Source organism: Chiloscyllium plagiosum, chromosome 1, assembly GCF_004010195.1.
Source record: "Chiloscyllium plagiosum isolate BGI_BamShark_2017 chromosome 1, ASM401019v2, whole genome shotgun sequence".
Taxonomy (NCBI): domain Eukaryota; kingdom Metazoa; phylum Chordata; class Chondrichthyes; order Orectolobiformes; family Hemiscylliidae; genus Chiloscyllium; species Chiloscyllium plagiosum.
The window spans coordinates 132,981,382-133,005,776 of record NC_057710.1 but is presented as its reverse complement, the minus strand read 5'-3'; the positions used below and the strand labels follow the sequence as shown (position 1 = coordinate 133,005,776).

General features: G+C 37.7%; 1 protein-coding gene across 34 annotated transcripts in view; it reads left to right on the top strand.

Annotated features, from left to right (window-relative positions):
* ank2b (ankyrin 2b, neuronal) overlaps positions 1-24,395 on the top strand; it is an 892,118-nt gene that overhangs the window by 812,527 nt on the left and 55,196 nt on the right. For 32 of the 34 annotated variants that reach the window (XM_043697402.1, XM_043697316.1, XM_043697278.1 and 29 more), the window contains 3 exons: positions 2,867-2,899; positions 9,166-9,187; positions 17,391-23,213. In XM_043697402.1, coding sequence (XP_043553337.1) covers positions 2,867-2,899; positions 9,166-9,187; positions 17,391-23,213 — 5,878 coding nt within the window. The remainder of the gene's footprint in view (positions 1-2,866; positions 2,900-9,165; positions 9,188-17,390; positions 23,214-24,395) is intronic. The other 2 variants (XM_043697229.1, XM_043697412.1) reach the window with 2 other exon arrangements.

The window sequence follows — 24,395 nt, the reverse complement described above, 5'->3', positions numbered from 1 at the left end:
TTATCTAACTGGTACTGGGAACAGAGTTTAGTGTTACCTACTTAGAATTGGGAATGGAGTTGAACATTTTTCTTAAAAATCATCTATCCTTTTAATCCTTAGGATGAAGTCCATCCACAATATTGCCATGTATGCAGTCTAGGTGCAATTGATTTTGAACCACCGCAAAAACCTGTGGTTTTTTGCTAATGACTCAAGGTTGAGCTGATTGGCTTGCCCAGATATGTCTCAAAGCTAGGAAAGATTTACAGATGCTCCTGCAATTGCAACTTTCTCAAGGAGGACCTGAAATGCATTGAAACCCACTCATTTTGCCACAAAGCAGCACTGAGGCCTCATTCTCTACTCTTCCTACTCCCCTGTTCCCTACACCACCCTGTTTTCTACTCCCTATGTCGCAGATCTTGTTGCTTGGTTCTCAGCTCCCTCACTGCTTCGGTCTCTGGCCTTGGTGTGCGCGCAGGATACATCTGAGCGCCTGCAGCTAAACTTCACAATAGCTACTCTTTCAATATGCTCTACACATGTAAACATTTTAAAAAGTGGAGAATATGGATGGATTGGTTGTTTAATGTCAACAGAACTGCAGTTTTTGAGAGTGAACAGATATGATGTTCTCCCACACTTTCACATTGTAATTGCAAATTTTCTGGTGGTCGACACAGACGTAACAGCTAACTTAGTCAGTAGTTTGAGATATTGTTCTCTGGGCTGTATGTTTGAGTATCATGCTGGGTGTAGACCTTTTAATGTTTCTGGGATTAGAATAATTAGGTGGTTGTTTCTGACTGGTCATGATGGGCTGAAGGGCCTTTTTCTGTGCTGCAGATCTCAAAAACAAGGATTGCACCTGCATGTGTAGTGAGTGCCCTCCCTACAGCTCTGTTGGCAGAAGCACAGCTTTCTCTAAATGCTACAGTTGCAGACTTTGAGTGTAATGAATGGGTGGCCCTGCTGTAGATGTAAGGGAGAAAAGATTGAGGATAGAGTCTTTAATGAGTTTGAGTGTTTGGGAGAATTTGAGACGTTTGCTATAAGTAATGACAGGTGACTTTGCTTCTAAAATCTGCTGCCATGAATAGCCCAGGGAATTATTTCATCATAAAGATGGCACGGTTGCTGAGTGGTTAGCACTGCTGTCTCACAGCAGCAGGGACCTGGTTTCGATCCCAGCCTCCAGCAACTGTCTGTGCGGAGTTTGTACATTCTCCCCGTGTCTGCATGGGTTTCCTCCGGGTGCTCCAGTTTCCTTCCACAGGTGCAGGTTAGGTGAAATGACCATGCTAAATTGCCCACAGTGTTCAGGGATGTGTACGTTAGGTGCATTAGTCAGGGGTAAATGTAAGGAAATGGGTCTGGGTGGTCGGTGTGGACCTGTTGGACCTAATGACCTGTTTCCACACTGCGGGGATTCTGTGATCCACGATAATGTCTGGGAAGAACAATTTACTTTTCTGTTTCCTGTTCTGATCTAGTGAGGTTGCTAAACTTGTTCTACCATTGAGCATTTATCATTTTAGAGGTTCCATGTAAAACCATAGCCACTTCCTTCCAGTTGTCATAAGTTACAAAATACAATGGCTTGTTCCCTAAAACTCCAACAACTGTGTTCAGATGCAGTTTGCATTATTTATTTTAGGCTATCAGTACATCTACATTAGTCTTCGTGAAATAAAATACTTTGTTGCTTACACTCTCTTTTATAAATACATGCTCAGATTTTTAAAGACTATGTGACTGTTTGAATAGGGAAACTGTGTGTTGCTTTGCTGTATTCTGGATTTTTCATTTTTTCAGCCATCACCGATCCAAGCCTCCCCCGATCTCTTCCTCACCTTTGCCGTCATCCTAACAAGCAAGATACAAAATAGTCACATTCTGATTCCAAGAGATATTAGGTACAGCCATTATGTCAGCATGCTCCATATCACAAGCCAACGAGGTTTCCTTACTCGCTCAATTTCCATTCCTCTTAGAGTTCTCTCTTTACCCCACATTTTCTCAGCCACAAATACATGTGATCAGAGCAGCAGGAAAAACAAGCTGACAGCTTGACATTTTGACTCTTGAAATTGGACCTCCCACCAGTGGTGAAAGATAATAATGGAGTTTTAGTCTAAAGGGAAAAATTGTTAGTCTATGCAGGTAGCAATTACTGAAATAAATGGAGCAGAAAATGTCAACTAACTGCCTGACCGAAATATAGATGTAGAGTGACTTGTTGTACAGTAATCCTAACATTTTACAGCATCCTGAAATGCTTTTTAAATAGTATATTTGACAGCATGTAGGTGGTGACAGATTAGCTGTGGCAATATTTAAGCTTCTTTTGTCAGGCATTGCACTATTCCTCCATTGCGTTCATCAATGAGTAGAAATATGTCTTGATCATGTACAAATATTTAAAAGTACCACTTGCACATATAAAGGAACTGCATATGGTATGGTATTCAGGAAATCTAAACTGCCAATTTAAAATTCTCCTTTTTCTGTAATCTATTGCTAACACTTTTTGCTCACCAGTCAAGTAAATCTTATTTTTATTTCCTTTCTCATTACTCAGAACATGCCAAGCAATTACTAAACAATGTATTAAAACTAAAGACCTTGCATGTTATGTTGTACCATGCATTGCTAACAAACAAAGAGTCTTATTAATGCAGGATGGATCCAGTCTTTCCTCTGTGAACTTCACACTGAAGCTACCTGGTTATGTATTGCATACAACTTCTCTGGAATAATTTGTGATTCTGATGAGCTGTGATTTCTTGATGCTCCCTTTATTTCTCATTTTAACTCATCCTTCTCTGATTATTCCATGCTTTGCTTGTCCTTTTTCTTTCTATTGCCAACTTTGGATGGAAAGGAGTCAGATTCAGATCAGGAGCAAGAGGAAGAGGTAATTCTAACACTGGTAAATCATTGCTGCCTAATTATATCATTACTAACACTCCAACAAGGCCTGGAATTGATTCCAAAGCGAAAATTTGCTGTTTCCAAAGATTAGTCATTCCAGCAGTAGTATTATCTCCTGTTAATTGTCCATTGATTCCCAGCATCAGTTTTTTCTTGCCTTTAATGAAGAAGTTTAAATCTGAGCTTAAAAGAAATAATGGACTTGGATTCCCATGAGAATTGTAACAACGCTTTGCACAAATTGAAGCTGCCATCACTTCACCTATTGCAACAAAAGCAGACCTTTTGTTCATCAACTTATTCAATGGTTTCCTTTCCAATGTTCTAAAGTAATTGACTTACTCTTGAGATGTAGTCTGAAAGGGATCAGTCACCCTTCACCATTTCGATCATTTGGCTGTCATCCAGTTGTAACCATTATAAATCTGCCTGCAAGTTACTTAACCATATCAGAACCAGGTCGAATCCTGTCCTTTGCTATTATCTATTTATGCCTTTGTGGCAAGTCAATGATTAGCAGCCAAGATCTGGAAACCTTGCTAAATAATAACTAAATCGGAACTTGAAGTCTTTTTGGTGCCTGTCCCGTTGCGATTGGTGGTAATTGCTTAAATTTTTAAAAAAGGAACAGGAACCTCTTCTGTTATTCACTAAGATATGAAAGGTTGATCTGAAAATGGCCTTAACTCTACTTTTATGAATTCCCCATAAACTTTCACTTCCTTGCATATTAAACGTATTTCTTTCAACCTTGACTACATTCACTGATCTGGTCTCTGCTGTTCTCAGGGCTAGAGAATTCCATAACTTATCCAAACCCTGACAGAAAACATTACTCCTCATTTCTTTTGTAATTCGGGAGACCACATTTTGAAACTAATTTCACGCAACAAAGGAACCAGCCATATGTTTTCCTGATCTGTATAATTCAGCGATTGGATTGATATGTTGAGAATCAGGCAGCCCTTTTTGTTCAGTCTTAAAGTGGTAAGTCTGTTATTTTTATGAGTATTTAAAGCAACAGCATATTGTTCTGCAGTATTTTTCACAAACCGAACACTACAAGGTGATGAGCAAAGTCTGGACACTGAACAAGAGATGAGAAGGACAGATTGAGGATCAAAAGCATTGCTGAAGAGAAGGATTAATCAGAGACTTTTACAATTTGTGTTAGGTGAAAAACTGAAGTTATTGAAAAAGGGGTTATAAGTGATATAAATGCATACTGATGGCAAAATATGGCAGGAAAATTGGCAATTTCTCATATTTGAATGTGGACGGAGTTGATGCACTCTGATTTTTACAGCTGGCAAAAATAGTAAAGCAAGAACATTGAGAGAATTTGAAGGCAAGCATGAGACTCTTATATGTTATGACCATGATTGGTGTAAGCAAGGTTGAATGTATGTGATGGCATTCCGCATAAAGTTTAAAAGCAGAAACTGTGTAGCCAGTAAGGAGACCATGGTAGAAATTGAGCCTTAGTCTGATAAAAGCATAGAAATGATAATGGTAGCTGAAGAAGAGAAGCAGGGATCAATAATCTTTAACTCCTGAAATATAGTGATTTTTACAGAAATCAAGTGACTAAAATACCACCAACCTGATGTTAGCCCACCCATGATTGTAAACAATGATCCAGCTGGGTGGAGTGGGTCAGCAATTTGTATATCACAGCGACCACAATTGGCACTTTCCAGGCTTCTACCTGATTCAGGAGGTTAACAGGTATCACAGACAGTGTAGAATCTAAGAAGGAGAGGTTCTCATTTAGAAACCACTGCTAGATGCACAACTTCGGATCTCTTTATCAGGGAGATAAAGGAGTTTTTCTTCAGCTTTACCCTCATCCTCTTTTACAAAGCATTAACCTTTATCACATGTTATTTAACAATCATGGAAGATTGGGATCAGGTTGAAAGCAAAGCACCTGCTCCTCTGCATTCCCAACAAAGCTGTGGCAGTATGGTTTGTTGCTCCCTGGTTCCAGGAACAGTCATGTGACTGGCTGGAGGACAGTCTTCTTGGAATGCTGTACAGCCAGAGGTTATGGCCCACATTAGTACAAATAAACTAGGTAGAAAGGAGTTCGAGGGAAATAGGAGAATGCCAGACAAGCTAACTAGTACTTTGTGCCTGCCTTCAGGGAAGAAGTTAAAAGCAATTTCCCCTAAAAGATCACGATCCAAGGTACTAGTGAGAATGTGAGAAAATGTAAGAAGTTACTCTAATTTTTAAAAAAGTAGCATTGGAGGAATTAATGTGACTGAAGATTGACAAATCCCATGGACCGGATGATCTGCATTCTACACTGTTAAAAGAAAAGAAATACAGTGGTGGCAGACTTATTGGTAGTCATCAGTAAAAGTTCTATTAATTCAGAAACTGTGCCTTTAGATTTTGAGGATCCAAATGTAACTCCACTATTTAAGAAAGAAAGAGAGAAAACAGGGAACTGAAGGCCTTATTAGCCTACTGTCAATAGTAGGAAAAAGTATTAAAATCTATTAGAATGTGATTGTCATAGGGGAGTTTAACCTCCATATCGATTGAAAGAATCAGATGGAGAAAAATTAGTTGAGATCAGGAATTCATTGAATGCTTTTGGGACAGTTTCTTAGACCAGCGTGCTATGGCACCAACCAGAGAGCAGGCTATACTCGACCTGGTTTTGAGATGCAGTGAAAGCAACTTTGGGTAGCAGTGATCATAACATGATTAAACTTTACAAGGAACTTAAGTGTGGGTCCAAGACTATTATTTGAATTTAAACAAGAGCAACTATCAGGGCACAAAAGCAGAGCTCAGCAAAAGTGAGCTGATAATTTAAGTTAAGGAGTAAGTCAATAGAGATGCAGTAGCAAGTGCGTAAGAGAATATTTCAGAAAGTGCAAGATGGGTATATTCAAACAAATAAGAAAAATTTCAAAGGATGGACTCATCCATGGTTAACTGAAAAAGATCAAAAATCAGATCAAACTCAAAGACATATTGTGCAAAGATAGGTTGCAGGTCAGAACATTTAAAAAGGCAAACAATATTGACAGCTTAAGAAGGTAGAGTTTGCCTATGAGAGAAAATTAGCTAAAGATAGATAGGAAAACTTTCTCCAGATAGTTTTAAAAAATCAGTTAAAATGTATTGATACTAAGAAAAAAGTCTACCTGAAAAGGCAGTGAATGCAGAATCTTGAAATATTTTGAAGTCAGAGATGGATTCTTGATCACCAAGGGGATGAAAGTTTATCAAGGATTTGCAATAATGTAGAGTTCAAGTTAAAATCAGATCAGATCTTACCATATGGCAGAGCAGGCTGGAAGGGCTGAGTGACATGCTCTTATTCCTTGTTCATATATGATAACTGGATGCTCAGAAAGTAATGATCTATAATGGCAGAATCAACATGAATGTACAAAAGTTGCAGTCATGTTGACAAATCTGTTAGAATGTTACTAGTAGAATAGATGAGAGGAGGCCAGTTGATATGGTGTTTTGGATTTTTAGAATGATATTAATAAACTTACACAGGAGGCTAGTGATCAAACTTAGAGAACATTAGGTAGGGGATTATATGCTGGCACGGACTGAAGTTTGATTAGCAGAAAGAAAATAGAATGTGAGAGTAATGGGACATTCTCAGATTGGCAGGCTGCCACTAGGAGGATACTGAAAGAATCAAAGCTTGGGCCCCAGTAGTTTATAATCTGTATCAATGAGTTGGATTGTGGCGACTATGTTATCTGGACTTCAGAAAAATGAGTGGAAGCTTATAGACCTCTTAAATGAATAGAGGGGATAGATTAAGGAAAGATGTTTCTTCTGGCTGGTGCAGAACACACTATGAATAAGGGCAAGTCATTTAGGATATATGAGGAGAAACTTCTTTAATCGTAGTCAATCTTTGGAATTCTCCAACCCCAGTGCGCTGTGGAAATGCGGACTTTAAGTCAGAAATTTATAGATTTCTGGTTACAAATATAAGAGTTATGGGGATAAAGTCAGAAAATGGTGATGAGGCCCATGATCAGCCATGATCTAGAATGGCAGAACAGGTTGAGGGGCTGAATGTCTTATTCTTGTTCATTTGTTCCTGTGATAGGATTTGCATGTTTAAATTACTCACCTTAGTGGGAAATGCAGAATGCTTAATTTGTACCATCTTAATGGTTTGTAGCACTGTCTGAAAATAGCAGTGCTGAATTTATAGTCTCAATCCCTCTCCTGATCCCCACCAAATCGTGGGAATGATTGAACAGGGAACCTGCATGTTTTGGACAGGAGTGTATTTATAATTCATAAATAGGCAATTTCTGTAAATTCCCAATTTCCAATGAAATTTTGAGATATGTACAATGGGGGCACAATGACCCAATGGGTATGTCAGTAGTAAAGCAACCTAATCGACAGACTTTAATCAGACAGCTAGAGGTCACCCAGAAAACATAGAAGATCTTGAACACTAATGTTTTGGGATCTAGCAGAGCATGAATGTTCATGTTAGCCTTTCAAAATTCTACCCACCCACTTGTGATGCCCACCACTTTTATATTGCCCTTCAGTTATAATTGATTTTAACCATGTTGCTTGATTCCATAGATACCCTGTTTTCCCTTCCTCCCACAGAGAACTTCAAACTGTCATAGTATGTTCATGAGGCAAGGCCATGAAAATAATTTACACATCTTCTAGAAGACATGGAATATGTGGCAAAGTTGCCAATCGCCGATGTGTTCTCCAATAAAACTACAGCACATTAGCTCCTGAATGGAGAAGACAGATTTCTTTTAGTGAGATTTTCTGTTTTCTTTAGAATTTGGCCAGTCACCTAAGACAGGAATCTTACTGGCATAGCTGCCAACAAATCTCTTTGATGTCACCAACACCCCCAGTGATGACCAGATAAGTTTCCAGTCAAGTTTGCGACTCTGCCTTGTTACTATTCTTTAAGGAATTCAAACTTCTTTACCATAAAAGAGTAGAATTTTGACAATGGTTCCCAATCTCCTTGGTGGAAACTCAAGGGAAATTAAACATTTGACCATTTATTCTGTCTCTGCCAAACCTCTGCTGAATTCACAGCAGATCTTGAGAACCTTCTAGAGAATTTCCAAGTGCATGAGTTTTGGAGAAGTCTCAGTTCAAAGTAGGATGCAAGTAACCATATTCTCCAACTGATCCTTTTTATTTAATCTGTTCCATCTATTAAAATTTGTTTGGGAATATTATTTCTGATTACCAAAATAATTAAGTAAAATATTACTTCCTCCTCACATTTCTCTTATTAATCTCTGATAGACCGTCCTTCTGAGGCAATGTTACTCCAATCGGAGGTTGATGAGGATGTTAGTGATTAATACTCTTTGTGAAATAAAGTCTTAGAAAATTTTGATCTTATGCAATGTGAAACTAGGGATATAGGCAAATTTAGAATTAAAGAAAATAGTCCTTTCAGAAGATATCAAAGCAAATCAACAGATGAACAATATAAAGTATCCCAAGATAGATTCTTCATGGGCTGTTTTAAGATAAATAAGACTGTTCATTGGTGGACAGAGTAAAAGAGGTGGAGAGGAGGAGGGAAAGGCAAATATTGGATTCACAATTCTCAATTAATTTCCAGTATCCCATTATATTCTCAATCTCATTTGTTATCTACAGAAGTAGTTATAAAATTAGGAGACTACAGAAAGCACTATTAAAATCCGAGATAATTCGAATGGTACATTTTCTGGCCTTGTATTAATTTTTGCACATTACTTTATTGATAACTATTGATTTACTGTCATTGATTACTTGGTCTTTAAACATGTTATGAAAAAGATACATGTGTTTATGTTCTGTTGTTGCTATTACATTGTCACCTTTCGTTTCACATACAGAGTGAGGTGTAATATCTATACATTAAAAGATTAAAGTATATTGAACAAACAGTGATATTAACAATATTCTGTCCTTGGTTCAGTGAACATAGCCATGACACAATAGATAAAAGTGTGAAAACATTCCAGGATGACACTCTCCCAACATTTTTGTGTGTTGCCTCTGAGGAACTATTTGACCTCCATTTAATACTTTCAGAAGTAGTGTGGCTGAAATAAGAAACTGGGAAGTATGGGGGGGATTGCATGCATGAATTCATGTTCTGTCACTGTTTCCAATAAGTTATTCTAGCCACCCATTGAACCTTCTAACTATCTGTAATTAATGATGTATATTATGTACTCATTTTCTACTTTTATTATTTTACAGGTGACTGGAAAAGAAGATAAATGTAAGGGTATTTTCTATTGTAAAATTAGTATTAAAATCAACGTTAGAATACAAAATCTTCAAAGTAATTTAACAATCTGTTACTGATGCTTATAACAGTAATTCAGTTCTTAACATTAGTTTTAAAACATAGTATTGTACTCTGCTTATTTACAGAATTAATAACAAAATAATCAGTGTATCATCTAAGCATCCACTTTCCTTTGACATCCCTTAGAGTCCTGCTTTGTCTGTTGCACTGTTATGAAATTCATTCTTTTTTTCATGTTTCTCTTGTTAACTTTCATGCTCTTTGATGAGCAGGGGACATGTCTCTTCCATGTCTCCACTTGACATTTGGTTCCATTGTATTTAAGTGTTCCAGTATCAGGATGGCAGCTCCTGTGGTGAAGTACAGTTTTAGTTTTCCATATTTAAACTGAACACAAAATGAAATAACACTCACCTAACATCGTCTTTTGAAATAACTTATCTCAGGACATTAGTTTCAAAACATAAAGAATGCTGAATAAAATAGTGTGGGAATCCAGGCAAATTCAGTATTTAATGTCCCTTCCAGAAGATAGCAAAATTAATCAATAGGTTAACTATATAAAGTATTCCAATTTTGATGACAGCACAAGTGCTGGAGTATTTTTAATGCTATTTTTACAAAAGCTGTTGCCTCCAATTATTTGATAGAAGGCTGTTCTGTTAAATGTACAATACCAGCAATAAGTTCCACTTGTACATGGAGAACCAAATAGATGAAAGTAGTTCCATGATGTGCTGAGGCTGTCAAGTCTTGAACCTGTTTTGGTTGTACAGATATCAGGCAGCAATGAAGAAATAGTTGTCATATGCACAGTCACAGGCAGTTGGTTAAAACTGTAGTTTCTACCGCAAAAGATCTTCAATGTCAAGCTGTCAATGCCAAAAGTGTACATTGGCTGCAAATTTAACTCTATCTGTGGCCGGGGAAAAGTAGTCTCCTATGCTTTCATCAGTTGCTGATATTTTCCAGATCTGATTATATCTTTTGGTTTTGTAGGGACAACTAAATATACTAATGCTATCTGAGCAGGAAAATGCATTAATATAAAACCTTTCAGGAAATAAAACATTCATAGGCATAATCATCGAACAAAATTAATACACAGCCACATGTGGTAATATTGTAAAGGCAGTTGACCAAAAGCATAGTCATAGAATTAAGTGTATGGATGTGAGAAGAATGGCAAGGTTTAGGGAAAGACATCCAGAGCTTAGCCAGATCTTTCACTACCTAGACTCTATCAAGGCGGAGTGGTGAAAATTTGCAATGTGCCAGGAGCTAGAATTGGTGGAATGCAGAGATCGCAAAGGGTTGGAAACACTTTGAGATTTGAGAGCACGGAGGGATTTGAAAACAAGGTTGAGAATTTTAAAATCTCAGCTAGCTTAGAGATGGGGATGCAATAAAAAATCTTGCATAAGTGTAAGTTTAGCGCACAGTTTTATAGTAAGAGGCAATGTTCAGACATTGTGACTGAACCCTCTCTCCTCTTTGAAAACTGTTAACTGTTCTAAATTCCAAACCTCATGATGAAATGACAATGAGCGTCATTAAATGAGATTGGCCCGGAATTTCTGCTAGGAAGATAGTTATTGCTGAAGGTAGACTGGAGTTATATGTCAGGGCTATGCAGAGATTCCAACATAGCTGGCCCCACAGGAATTTCCCAGGAAGGTGAAACTTCTGACGGAAATGGCCCAACATCTGAAACCCTGTGAGAAGTTTCCCAGCTCTGTGTTAGAGTTAGAAACCTCCAGAATTTTCCAATTTATGTACCTAAGTCGTTAGCCTGGAAAAGTCAGAGCAATTAAAACATGTTCTAACTCCATGCAAAGTATAAAATTAAACCCCCACCACTTTCACTGGCCACCTTACCCACCTTGGCAATTGTTTCATGATCACCCGTCACTACCCCAGACCACACTTCAGATTGGATCTATCTCAGGCCCTTCTGATCTGAAACTGATTCTCACCATACCCTCCCACCATCACCATCATTTCTGAACCCCAATCCACCCCACACCTACTCAAACTCCTACTACCACCAGACTACCAAAGTTTGGGCCCAGGCCTCCCTGGAAATCTACCCCTACCCCAATCCCAGGCCCATCCTGATTCTTTCTCCCTCCCCTCTATAACTGAACGGGAACCTCTTCTGCTCTGCATTACCTCTCACTCCTACCCACTTCCCACATGCTCCACCCCACACTTTCTGACCCATATTAATTCACTAACACATTGAAAAGCTGTTTAAATGTCAAACAACTATACTTACTAGTAAAATACAATTACTGATATAATCATGGGGATATGGCTTGGTTTCCCTTGTCTTTCCTTTACTATGAGGATTCCAGGGATTGCTGCTCTAGGATAATTCAGGCTTTTAGCCAATCCCCTTTAAAGTATAATTACCAATTATAATTTGCTTAGAGGCAAAGTTGTCCTGTTGTCCGTAAGAAAGCAGCTCTTATAGTAAATATTGCAGGCAACAAAAGAAGATTTGAATTTAAGTATATTTGAATTTAAATAATATTTGTAAATTCTGCACATGACCCAATTAATGTCCTTTTGTATTTAATATTACTACTAGTGACCCACATCAATGTAACAGGAAGTTGGAGGAACCATACTTTATTCCAAAACATTATTAACAAAACCAAAATTTATATATTGATATTTATATATTAAATGGAAAGAGTGAACCTGTAACAATAGTGCTATCTGGCATTTAATGCAACATGTTTAAAATTATTAATTAAATAAATGTAGGGACTTTCCAAATTAATGCATAAAATGAATATTTTTTCTGGAAAATCACTGAAATTACACTAAATATAATTAAATGTATTAATGCAATAAAGGAAAAATGCAAACACAATTACAGTGAAGAGCAATCTTTATAAAATAAATCATGGACAAGGGTATAAAAGCTGTCAATCTTTTTTAGACAGAAGAAAGAAATGTTATTGCTCTGCCATTATATAAACTCACAAATGAAACTACTATTCAACTGTTTGTTGCCAGAGTTGAGTTTTTCTGCATTTAAAAATGACTGAGTTCTGTTACTGTTTCTGGATTTAGGTTGTCAAAGCATGACAATAAAATTGCTTAATTTCTCTGTGTTTGAATAAAACAAACACTGAAGTTCCATAGACTGTTTATAGTTCATCTTGTGAACTTTGTAAAGGTAGCATTTTATTGATTCACTATTTAATTTCATGAGAGAGAATTACTTTTGCGGCCAACTGATATTCCTCCCCAGTGAATAAACAAAATTATAACTAATGAAGATATAAGCTGCAATCACTGCTTCCCAAGAAGCAAGCCTTATTGAAAGTTAATTATTTACTTTATGAAATTTTTTTATAAAAAACTCAATTTTAACTTCAATTAAAACTAAGATTTAAATTACATCTTTGAAGCAGCAAATTGTGACAAGGTGCTTCATGGAGCCATAAATCAGACATAAATGAATACCAAGTCAAAGAAAAAAATCACCTTGAAGTCAAAAAGTTTGGTTTTTGACAGGAGGTGTAAAAGCCTTGACGATAAGAGAGTTGGGATTACAACAGGAATTCTAGAGTATAGACTCTATGCCTGCCAATGATTGGTCCAATAAACAGAAATGTATTAGAGGCCAAAGCTTGGGGAATACAGTTCTGTGGGGACACCATTTACAATTTCAGCTGGCATGGGATAAAATAATAATATCGTTTGATGAGCAATATTGTTTAATCTGAATGAAGTCAAATGTGTAGAAAATGGGTATCATAAGCAAGATGATATTTGAGACATGAGAAAAGTTTGGAGAGGAGCTGGAGCTCGGACAAAGGAGTAACCTTGGGGAGAGATTTGGTTTGTTGGGGTAAAGGGCAGTAGCAACAAAGATGGTTTTAGCAGCAAAGTAGCTTATCAGTTCTTAACTTTTGTAAGTTGGGATGTAAAATGCAAAGGAGAGCCAGTTTTGAAGATGTTTCATTGTGGAATAAAGAGGTTGGGGTTATCTCTGCTCATGAGGACAATCGTGGAATAGTGAGCAGTTTTAGCAGAGCATAATAAGCCCTAACATCATCCAGTAGATCTGATAATGGATGACTAGTTATCTGTTAAATCAAATGGAATGTGTTCTTATTTGAAGGAGTGAGTGTGAGGGCCATTTCAGGGAAACTGATCAAGCTGGAAGAAAAGTCAAGGTTTTCTTGTGGGCAACATCAAAGTTGGAGGAGCAGGAAGTTGCAACAGCTGCTGAAGTATTATGAATAATGAAGGGGGGAGGCATTTAGGAGTTAGTACAACTTTAAGTTATTCAGGAGGCAGTATTTCTGTGGTCAGTGAAGAATGGGAAGTAGCTGGAGAAGGATAGGAAGGTCTGGGTGTTGAAAGAAATGAAGTAATCTGAGATCACTGACTCTGAATATGGGAGGAGCATTTATTGAACTGAGTGATTGGAAGGGTAGTAAGAGGAGTAATTCAAGATGTATGTATAAACGTTTGAGGCTGAAGATATGCCCAGTGCAGTGCTGAAGGACAAAATGAGGGAGGATATTTCAATAAACTGCCAAAGTGGGGCTTGGAGACCAATAAAGAACAAAATATTCAAAGGACAGTCAAAAGGGAATTGGATAAGGCTAGGTGCTTGAGAAAGAATGTACTATAGCAGAAAAGCAGGAGAGGAATTTAGTGTTGATTTGATGATAAGAGCCTTACAACCACCATGCATGTTGTGCCAGAAATGCGTAGCAAGGTGAGATTCCGGGGGTCGTCCTGTATTCTCCATTCAATTGAACTAAATACTATACACAAATTTCATAATGAGCATTAAATTTAATTCATTAACTTTTATAACTACTTATTTTTTTAGTACCTCTTCATGAGAAACCAGAAAGGCTGCAGACTTGAAATGAGAATCAAAGCTATTCCGTTCCATAATTTATCTACTTGTCTGAATAAGCCAGTCTGTCATTTTTGAGTTGAGGTCACAGCTGCTGCACTGACAGGTTCAGGAGAGTTCCAATCAGTCAGTATTGACTAATGCAGTGAAACGGGAGAGAACAGTCAAAGACCGTGACAATGGTAGCAGTAACTGGCAGGGTCACTTAAACCAGCAGAGGGCAGGCACAAATTGAATTTTACCTGAACTGAACAGGGATAGTAGAAACAGAAATTAGCAAAAACCTTAAAGGAGAAAAAAAAGACAATTAGCGCTTAAACAACTGTGTGCAATACTTGATATGTTCACAACCAATTAACAATATGGGAGATAGAGCAATAGTATTTTAACTATCATGCATTGGCTTCTTGCTGAAACTTAGGTGGAAACTGGACACCTCTTCCGTGAACAAGATGTATTTGATCCAGTTATCGGGCATGCATCAAGTGGTTGCCCGCTTAGACATAAATAACTAACCTGTTCAAATTTACAACCTGTGGTCCAAATTGGGTTCAGAATTGCACGGGCTACTTTCATATACAATGGGTGGTGATCTGCCATGCATGTTGGGTCAACTTGAACTAGTACTGAGCCATTCCTTTGGGTCTACACAATTACATTGCTAGCTGTCCTGTCCACCTAAGGATCAGATCCCACCTTCCAACAGGCCTAATTGGCCGTGAAGAAGCCAAATGCTTTTCGGCCTTTCAAAAGCAAGGAGCCCATCAGAGTGCCTCTTGCCTCTGCCAGTTAGCTTGAATTGAAATCCAAACCAGAAGTTGTTTGGATCTCCTGAATATTGGTTTGTGAGAAAGCTCTGTAAACATCACTGACTTTGAAATTGAAGTTGACTTTTCTCAGAGCATCTAGACATTTGGAAAGCATGTGGGGCTGATTTTCACTTTGATGAAAGCAGAAAGCTGATGGTAGCACACAGAGTTTATGAATAACTGACTGATGTTCTGTTGACCTTTTTCTTAACAGTAAAAGTTCATAGAATCCATACAGTGCAGAAAGAGACCACTTGGCCCATCAAGTCACACTGACACTCGCTATAGCGTCGCACCTAGTTCCCCACCCTATCCCTGAAACATCACATTTACCATATCTAATCCACATAGCCTATACATCCCTGAACACTACAGGCAATTTAGCATGGCCAATCCACCTAAGGTGCACACCTTTGGACTAGGAGGGGTAACTGAAGAACCCACAGGAAACCCACAGACACCGGGAGAATGTGCAAACTCCACATAGACAGTCACCCAAGGCTAGAATTGAATCTGTGTCCCTGGTGCTATAAAACATCAGTGCTAACAACTGTGCCACCCATATATACGCCCATTTACCCATCTCTGAGAATGAATACAATGCAACCTCATGACTAGTGGCTGTGACTGCATACACAGTGGATCTTTTGAAAGAAGATCCCTTGTACGTGTGTTTTTTACCTTCCACTCTGAAGTGTTAAAATAAAATACTATGAAATAGATGACAGGGTAGATAGGAACAGATGTATCATATCTATAGATGTAGAGTAATCATTGAAAACCCTATTGGGAAAATAATTAAGACTCTCAAATGGAAAGATGATAACATGCTATTTTTAATAATATGTAGATAGAAAAAGACTATTCCACTTTAATTAATTCATTTAATGTCAAATATGAGCAAGATCAGCACTTATTGCCCATTCTGAGTAAGTTATGGTAAGCCGCCACCATCAATCACTATAGTCCATGTAGTGAAGACACCCCTACAATGCTGTTAGGAAGTTCCAATATCTTGATCCAATAATGAGAAAGGTATACTGATTGTTTATCATAAAGATTATATTTTCATATTAACTTATTTCAATAGTAAAAGTATATAAAATAGCATTTTTTGAAATGAAATTCTTTCTTTGTCCACTAGCATTACCTTTAGTGCATATCATGGCTGATGTGTATAAATTGAGCCAGGTTAGATGTAAAGAAAGGACTATACTATATTGTAACTTTGTCACTATGTGGCTCATTCATTTTGAGCATAGGTAACATTATCAACCTATATAAAATTACAATTCCAAAAAATAATGCTCTACAAAATACAATATACACAAAATAAGATTTAGAAATCATATTTGAACTTTTAAATCATTCAAAGCAAACATATGTCCCTTAAGAGTGGAGACTACTTTATGCACAACATTTAGCAAGTGTTAATAAATATGCACATTCATGAATTGTCTGTCCTGCTTTTAAATATCTGGCATCAACGATCACTGTACTTCACCACAATGTCACTTAACATTTTTAAAAGTTGCCTTTGTTATTTAATGCTTACATAAGGCTGCATGCCTGGTGCTGTTGGAGCTTTAGTTTTGCATGGAAATAACTTGGCTTAAGCGTTCTGTGTGTTTGTGTGAGTGTTTCAAAATTTTCATTTTGCAATATTCACCATTTTCTTTCTGAATTCACCAACTTGTTACACTTTTTGATCTTTGAGTAGATCCTCTTTGGTTTGTCCATTTTTATTAATTTAGTTGTTGATTAGCAAAAGTGTTTTTTTTTCTTGTTTAGTTGTCAGAACAACTAGGATGTTCCAAGGAAAGGATCTTACTTAAGTTAAATAGCTTTTTCTTTACTATGTGCATTTAGGTTTGAGATTCTTCTTGTTGAAATGCCGGTTTGCAGCTGGTTCAGATAAGATGATATTCATTGCAGTTTTTCAGTTCTAGTTCCTTTAAAAAAAAGCTTTTACTTTAAATAAAGTGGGCAACAAATGTTGTTCTGACAGTTTGCTAGTACTGGCTTTCTTTAAGAGGAAATCAGCTTTCTGTGGTTTCTGACCTTTTCCTTTAGACCTTTGGATCTGTTACATCCAAACAATCTTGAGATGCCTATCTCTGTGTAAATCCACTGCTCCTATTTATTTCAGTTTGTTGATTTGTTGGTGTCCTGATTTGATTCAATTTGTTATTGTTTTGGTGTTGTTCGTGGTGTGGATGTGGTCTGGTGAAAATAAAGCAAGTTATTTCCTGCCTATTTCTTTCCAGTTTTGAGTTGGCTTTGCTTTGGCGGTTGTACCCACCCTCTGACCTTGTGGATCCCTGTCTACCATCAAAAAAAAAATCCATTTTTATTTTGACCTATCACTTCAGGATCTGTATTGTGTCATCCCGATTACATTTTCCAATCTCTGTTTTTTTTTGAATCCCATTTTTAAAATAAAACGGAATCATTTCTGTCCAAAATGAAGATGGAGAGGAGGAGACCGAATGTGCTGAGATTTCTTCTGTCATAAAATCCCATCTTGTCCATGATGCCCCTGTACTAGCAAGCCCAGACTTGCTTTCAGATGTGTCTGACATGAAACAAGATCTAATCAAAGTGACTAAAATTTTAAAGACAGACTCAACAGCAGGAAGTAAAGGAAGCCCCATTGAGGTGAAAGAGTTTGTAAAAGCAGCTGAAGAAGAATCAGGTGAGCCGTTTGAAATTGTAGAGCAAGTAAAGGAAGACTTGGAAAAAGTGAGTAAGATTTTAAGTGGAACAGACACAGGTGAAGAAGCTATACATGATGTAATTGGTGCTGGAAGAGATGAAGATTTATCAGAGGAAGATTGGATTATTATTGGTGATGAAGAAATTGAAGAGGTGAAACGAGAGATACCAGCAGAGATCTGTGAACCTATATTTGTAGAACACAGAATTGACAGAGGAACCATAGAGACAATTGAGAAAGATATGAGTGGCATGCTGAAGTATTTGGACAATGATTTAGATACATACTTAACTCATGAAGTAGTGATACCTCCAGCAGCCTGCCAAATAGATATGGTTCAAGAAAAAATTGATGCAACAATAGTTACCAAAGATAGTAAAAAGGGAACATATCATGTGATTTCAGAATCTGTACCATCAGAGGAGAGGAAAGAACATGAATTATCTCACAAAATCAAAGATGAAACTAAATTAGTTCCTGGAAAAACAAAACCTGTGTTTGAAAGATTTAAGGAAGAAAATGCTACAATATATTTTAAAGATCCCGCATTTCAAGGTTTAGCTACAGACAGTAGGACAGACCTTAGAAAAATGCAGGAGAATATTATCACTGAATCTGATTTCACGAAAGCAGTGAAGGAAGACTCAACATTAGTGCTCCCACCAGTAGAAGATGATATTTCACCTTTGGTGGAAGAAACTCCAATTGGTTCAATAAAGGAGAAGGTAAAAGCTCTCCAGAAGCGTGTGGAAGCAGAGGAAGGACAACGCAGACAAACTAAAGCTCCAGTAAAGGATGAGATTCCCACAGCATCAACAAAACGAGTAATGAACAAAGAGGCCCCTGTTTCTTCCACTGTTACAGAACGACTTGAAGAAACAATGTCAGTGCGTGAACTGATGAAAGCATTCCAGTCAGGACAAGATCCATCCAAGAAAATGTCTCGGCTCTTCCAACACACATCTGATACTTCACAAACGTTGAAAGAAGTAAAGAAACTGGAACAATCTCACCCTGTATGTGAAAGTAAAAAAAGTCAACCTGACTTACTCTCCCATACAGTTGGTAAAAATGCTGAGGCAGATGAGTTAGAATCTCCATCAAAAGAATCTCAGTCACAAATACTCTCACAAGATATATCACCGAGAGAGTACAATGGCAAAATTGCAATTGGCTCAATTTCATATGACTCTGGGGAAGTAAAAAAGGAAGTTATAGCAAAGAAACTGATACCAGCCAGCAAAGATAAACAAGCAATCACAATATCTATTGGAAAAAATGATCTGAGTTTTGCAACATCAGAGAAATATGAATCTGTTTTTACTGAGGATACTGAAAAACAATCTGAGATATATAGTAGCAGAATAGCTGTCAATGCGGATTTACAGATCAGTCCAGACAGAAAAACATCCACTGATTTCACAGATGTCATCAAAGAGGAGTTAGAAGATAATGACAAATATCAGCAATTTAAGAAGATTTCAGACACTCCAGAAGCAGAACTCTATCTTGAACAAGTAGTGACCAGTCCACTTCACCATGATCTGAATATTAGTTTCCCGCAAGAATATGTGAAGGATGGTTTTCCACCAGATGTGTCATTGCAAAATGGTACCCTTGATGATAGCTCAGAAAGTCTAAAACATGAAGGCATTGCTGACTCTCCCAGCTTTAGTTTAGGTGATGGCACACCTCAGATTAGTTCTGAGGAGAGTTACAAACATGAAGGTCTTGCAGAGACTCCTGAAACAAGCCCTGAAAGTCTGTCCCTTTCACCAAAGAAAGCAGAAGATGAAACAGGAGAAAAGCATGATGCTGGAGATTTTGTCAAAACAGAGAGTAAGGACCAAAATATTCAGAAAGATGCACCTTCCACACAGATCATTGATTATACTGTTACCACAGAAAAGGAAGGTGATTCTGTTATAAAATCATCTGCCTTGATTGGGGAGCTTGTGGATGACACTGCCTCGCAAGAGAAAATGCATTCATATGAAAAAATTGTCTCAACTGAAGTAGTTTCTGACATAAAAACAACGAAAGATTTTATTGATGGAACTGATGCTGAGCTGACTACAGACTCCGGCTGCATAGAATATGATGAGTTTCAATCAACAGAGGTGACCCAAGCCACATCCTTTTTAGATGAAGTAGATGAGGAGACCACCAGTGAATCTGTCTCTGCTCTTAAAGCTGCAGATGATACCAGTGAAAAAGATGGTTTTCTACAAGAAGAAATAGCATCTCTTCCCAATCTAGATGTACATGGTGTTTCATTGGGAAGTCGATTTGAAGACAAAGATGTAAACCTTTTTAGTTCCATACCAGTAGGGAAAACGGACGCTGCTTTGGAAGAAAAGAACCAAATGATAGATTCACCTGTTAGCCCTTCAGTTTCACCAGGGTACACAGCAAGAAGTCAAGGATTAGAATTATGCCTTACTGGAGTATCATTAGATAGTCTTAGCCCAATGACAGATGAACACATTGTCAGTCACAAAGATTCTCTAGAAGCAAGTCCCACACAGGATGATATTGACACAACTTCTCACAAATCTCCAGATTCACTTGAACCAAGCCCAATTAAAGAATCACCATGCCCAGATTCCCTTGAAAATAGCCCTGTGGAACAGAAGTTAAATGCAGCACTTTCTATTGCACAACAAAATGAGAAGTCAGCTTCCACCACAGTAACTGAGAAAAAAACTGAGAGAGTAGATATTTCTTTGGATACTACATCTGTAAGGAGTAGACTTTTCAGAGATATGCGGGGAGAAGGCCCTATTAACAGAGAGACCAGGAAACTTTTGTCACCTGAAGGAAGTGCAGAGGAAGATAGTTTGGATCAAGTATCACAGATGGAAAGTTCAGGAAAGAGCCCTCTTTCGCCAGAAACCCCAAGCTCTGAGGAGATCAGCTACGAAATCACACCCAAAACGCCCGATACACACATTCTGTCAGTGGCTGAGAAACCCATTGCAATCCCTGAAATCCAAGAGGAAATTGATGATGATTCCCCAGAGAGTGAGTCAAAGAAAAGGTTTACACCTGAAGAAGAAATGTTTAAAATGGCAGCCAAAATTAAAACATTTGATGAACTAGAAGAGGATGCTAGACTAAAGCGTGAAGGTAAAAAGGAGCAAAAAGAATCTGAAATATCTCCAACTCCTTCTATAACCAATGTAGATGAAGCAGAGGTAATAGTTGTATCTCATGCTGAACATAGAAAGAGCTCCTCATCTTCAGAGAGTGAGCCAGAACTAACTCAGCTAAGCAAAGAGGCTGATGGTGGATTAAGTTTGGAGCCAGTTATTCGAGTTGAACCTCCATCTCCACTTCCCCTTCCCCTTGGAGTTGATGGTTCTAGCCCTGAAGATGCAGAATTTCATCCCATTGTAGGCAAAAAATATACTTTTAAGATAATTGATGATGAAAAGGAAGCAAGTGCCCAAGTAGCAGAAGATGCTAATGACTTAGACTTAAGAATAGAAAACAGAAGTTTGGACACAGATTGCAATATTCTAGCTGATTCACAGTCTTGTGAAGCAGTTCCTAAAGTTATCGTAACTGGTGGAGGTAATGAAATTGATCATTTTTCTGAAGTCTGTTCTTTTGCAGCTACTGGTGAGTCTATTGAAGAAATTAAATCTTCAGAAGCATCATGCTTTATGCCTGAAATGCAAGAGGATGATTTCTTAACTGAGGAAGATGTCCAACGTCTTGAGCAAGCTGCAGAAAAGAGAGATGAGCTGTGGGTGGGTGGTGTATCTGAAGATTCTCAATTAAAAGCATTTGGCACAAAGCAACTAGACCAAGAGGCAGCTGTGGAAGTAAACACATCAATTGACTGTGCAGAATATAAAGGAGTCTTTACAGATGAAACCACATTGCAAGACATAATCGTAAGACAAGAAGCTGAAGAGCAATTAAGCAAAATAATAATAACAAAAACAGATGCTGACCTTGATGAATGGAATACAATCAGAGAAGATGATGAAGCATTTGCTGCCCGTCTTAAAGAGGAAGAACAGAAAATATTTGGCCTAATGGTTGACAAACAGTCTCGGGGTGCAACTCCAGATACAACACCAGTAAGAACTCCCACTGAGGATGGTACGCCAATCAATGAAAAAAATCCATTCTTGTTTCAAGAAGGAAAATTATTTGAGATGACCAGAAGTGGAGCTATTGATATGAGCAAAAGGACCTATGGAGATGAAAGTTTCCATTTTTTCCAAATTGGAGAAAATCAAGCTGTTGAAGCTTTAACAGAAGAATCAAAAATGGAGAAAACTGAAGATGAGATGAAGTCTCCTAAAATTGAATATATGCCTGAAAGACTTGCTACTCAGTCTCATACTGAGTTTCAGTATAATTCATTACCAGATTCAGTGTCCAATACTGAATCTGACATTCAATCCCCTACTGAGTTACATTGCACAGATGAACAAATAGCTACAAAAAATGAGCAAAAGTCACGAATTCCAATCAAAATGGGCATTTCTGCAGCAACCAAACCTTCAAAAAGGGACTCTTCAATTCCTGAAGTCGCTGAAGTAAAGCCTTTCAATTTTGATGATGAAGTGAATGCTGTTACCTCTCCTGACTCAGCAATGACTCATGTCCAGTTAGATTTTTCCACAGTAACTCGGACGGTTTGTTCACAGCAGGCTGGAAAAAGTGATGATGATTCATCAGATTCATCACCTGAAGAGCAACGTTCAGTCATTGAGATTCCTACTGCAATCGTTCAACAAACGTATCAGGCAGAGGCAAAATCAAAACTGCCTGTCAGGCATACTGCTGTTGTAACTGCAATACCTCGAACACCAACTACACCTGAAGACAAGGCTCCTTCACCAGCTCGTTCATCTCCATCAAGTATTCAAGAAGGATCTACAGATGATACAGTGAAATCAAAATCTAGAATTCCTGTTAAGGCTGTCACACACCGGTTAGACCACAGCTGTTCACCCATGTTGCCAGATACAAAAAAGACTTCAGAGTCCATCAAAGTTCACGAGGTGAAATCTAGATTGCCAGTAAGACAAGAACCACGAAGCAAGTCAGAGTCCGATGCAATCAATTCTGCAGAGAAGAAATTTAAACTCTTTAATAAAGGGAAAAGTTGTGACAATGAATCTGATGCAAAAGAGCCAATTGACCATTTTAGTGCTGGATCAGAAACAGGGGAAAGTACTAAACCAAAAGTATTCCAATCAAGACTTCCAGTAAAAACCAAAGCTAGTCAAAGTTCACAACTTGCAACTGGTTCTTCTAAAGGCAACAAGGATAAGTTCTTTGAACTTTATAAACATTCAATTGAATTTTTTGAAGAGATAAGTGATGAGGCTTCAAAGTTGGTTGATCGTTTGACGGAGGAAGAACGAGATCGTGAGGTGTTATCAGATGATGATAGCAGTGCTGTAGATAGTTCTATTATTGAAACTGAGCAGCCCAGTGAAATGCATCAACCTCTTCCTGAAGACCTGTTTGATGTGAGGCCTATCTGGGATGAATCTGTTGAAACTCAGATTGAAAGAATTCCTGAAGAAAATGGCCACGACCACTTTGAAGGTACCAGCCATCTACTGGGTTCTTTGTGCTATAGAGCACCAAAATTTGTAGTTAGCTTTGCAGTTCATTCAGTTAAAGCTTGTGATTGTTCATGTGGTCCTGTGAGTCTGTGTTGTGGCTTCGTGATTCTCATCTTTTGTGATGTGCTGCTAGACTGATCTCAAGATTGGCAAGGAGGGAAGGGAAAGAAGGGGTATCCAATTTAGGTCAGACACAAACAGTGGCAATTTATTAATAGGAACTAGCATTAGTAACAAGGCAATCTTTGATCATTTTGAATTTGATTTCCCATTTTATGCAAGAAGTATTATGGAACTGAATAGATGGGCTCAAGCTGTCATGACTAATTATCAAGAGGTCTGATTTTAACTCTGTATGTGGATAATTTTAAGGAAGTTAAAATCAGGCCCAGAATGTCAAATGTAAAATGTGATTCAGACTTGAATTTCACAATTGGTTCATAAAATAAATAAACACATATTTTTGTCATGAATATATATGAACAGAATTTTGCAAAGTATATTTTAAAGTATTCAACTACAGTATAATGCAATAAGTTCCATTTATATCACCAGCTTCATAAAGCTTCTTTATTTAAACTGGGAAAATTGAAATTCAAAAAGAGACCACTGCAAATCGTTGGTAATCGAGAGACAATGACATTAATTACATTGACTTAACAGTTTGGAGTGAGCTATTTCTTTATGTACCCTCTCTAAAAAAAGGTTTAAGGCTATTGAATGCTGAGGATTATAACAATATCAACGGACTGTTCATCTCAGACTAAGGTGGTTATTATTCCTCGTCAATATAATAATTGATGGAAAGAGCTCTTGTGGTGCAGTGGTAGCATCACTACCTCTGAGCATGGATGATTCAGAGATGCTGGTGTTGGACTGGGGTGTACAAAGTTAAAAATCACACAACACCAGGTTATAGTCCAACAGGTTTAATTGGAAGCACACTAGCTTTCGGAGCGACGCTCCTTCATCAAGTGATTGTGGAGGGCTCGATCGTAACACAGAATTTATAGCAAAAATTTGCAGTGTGATGTAACTGAAATTATACATTGAAGAATTGATTTGTCTGTAAGCCTTTCATCTGTTAGAATACAGTGATAGTTTCACTTCTTTCATGTATAAATCACAAAACCCTTTTTTTTAAAGTTGCATTCTCGGGTGA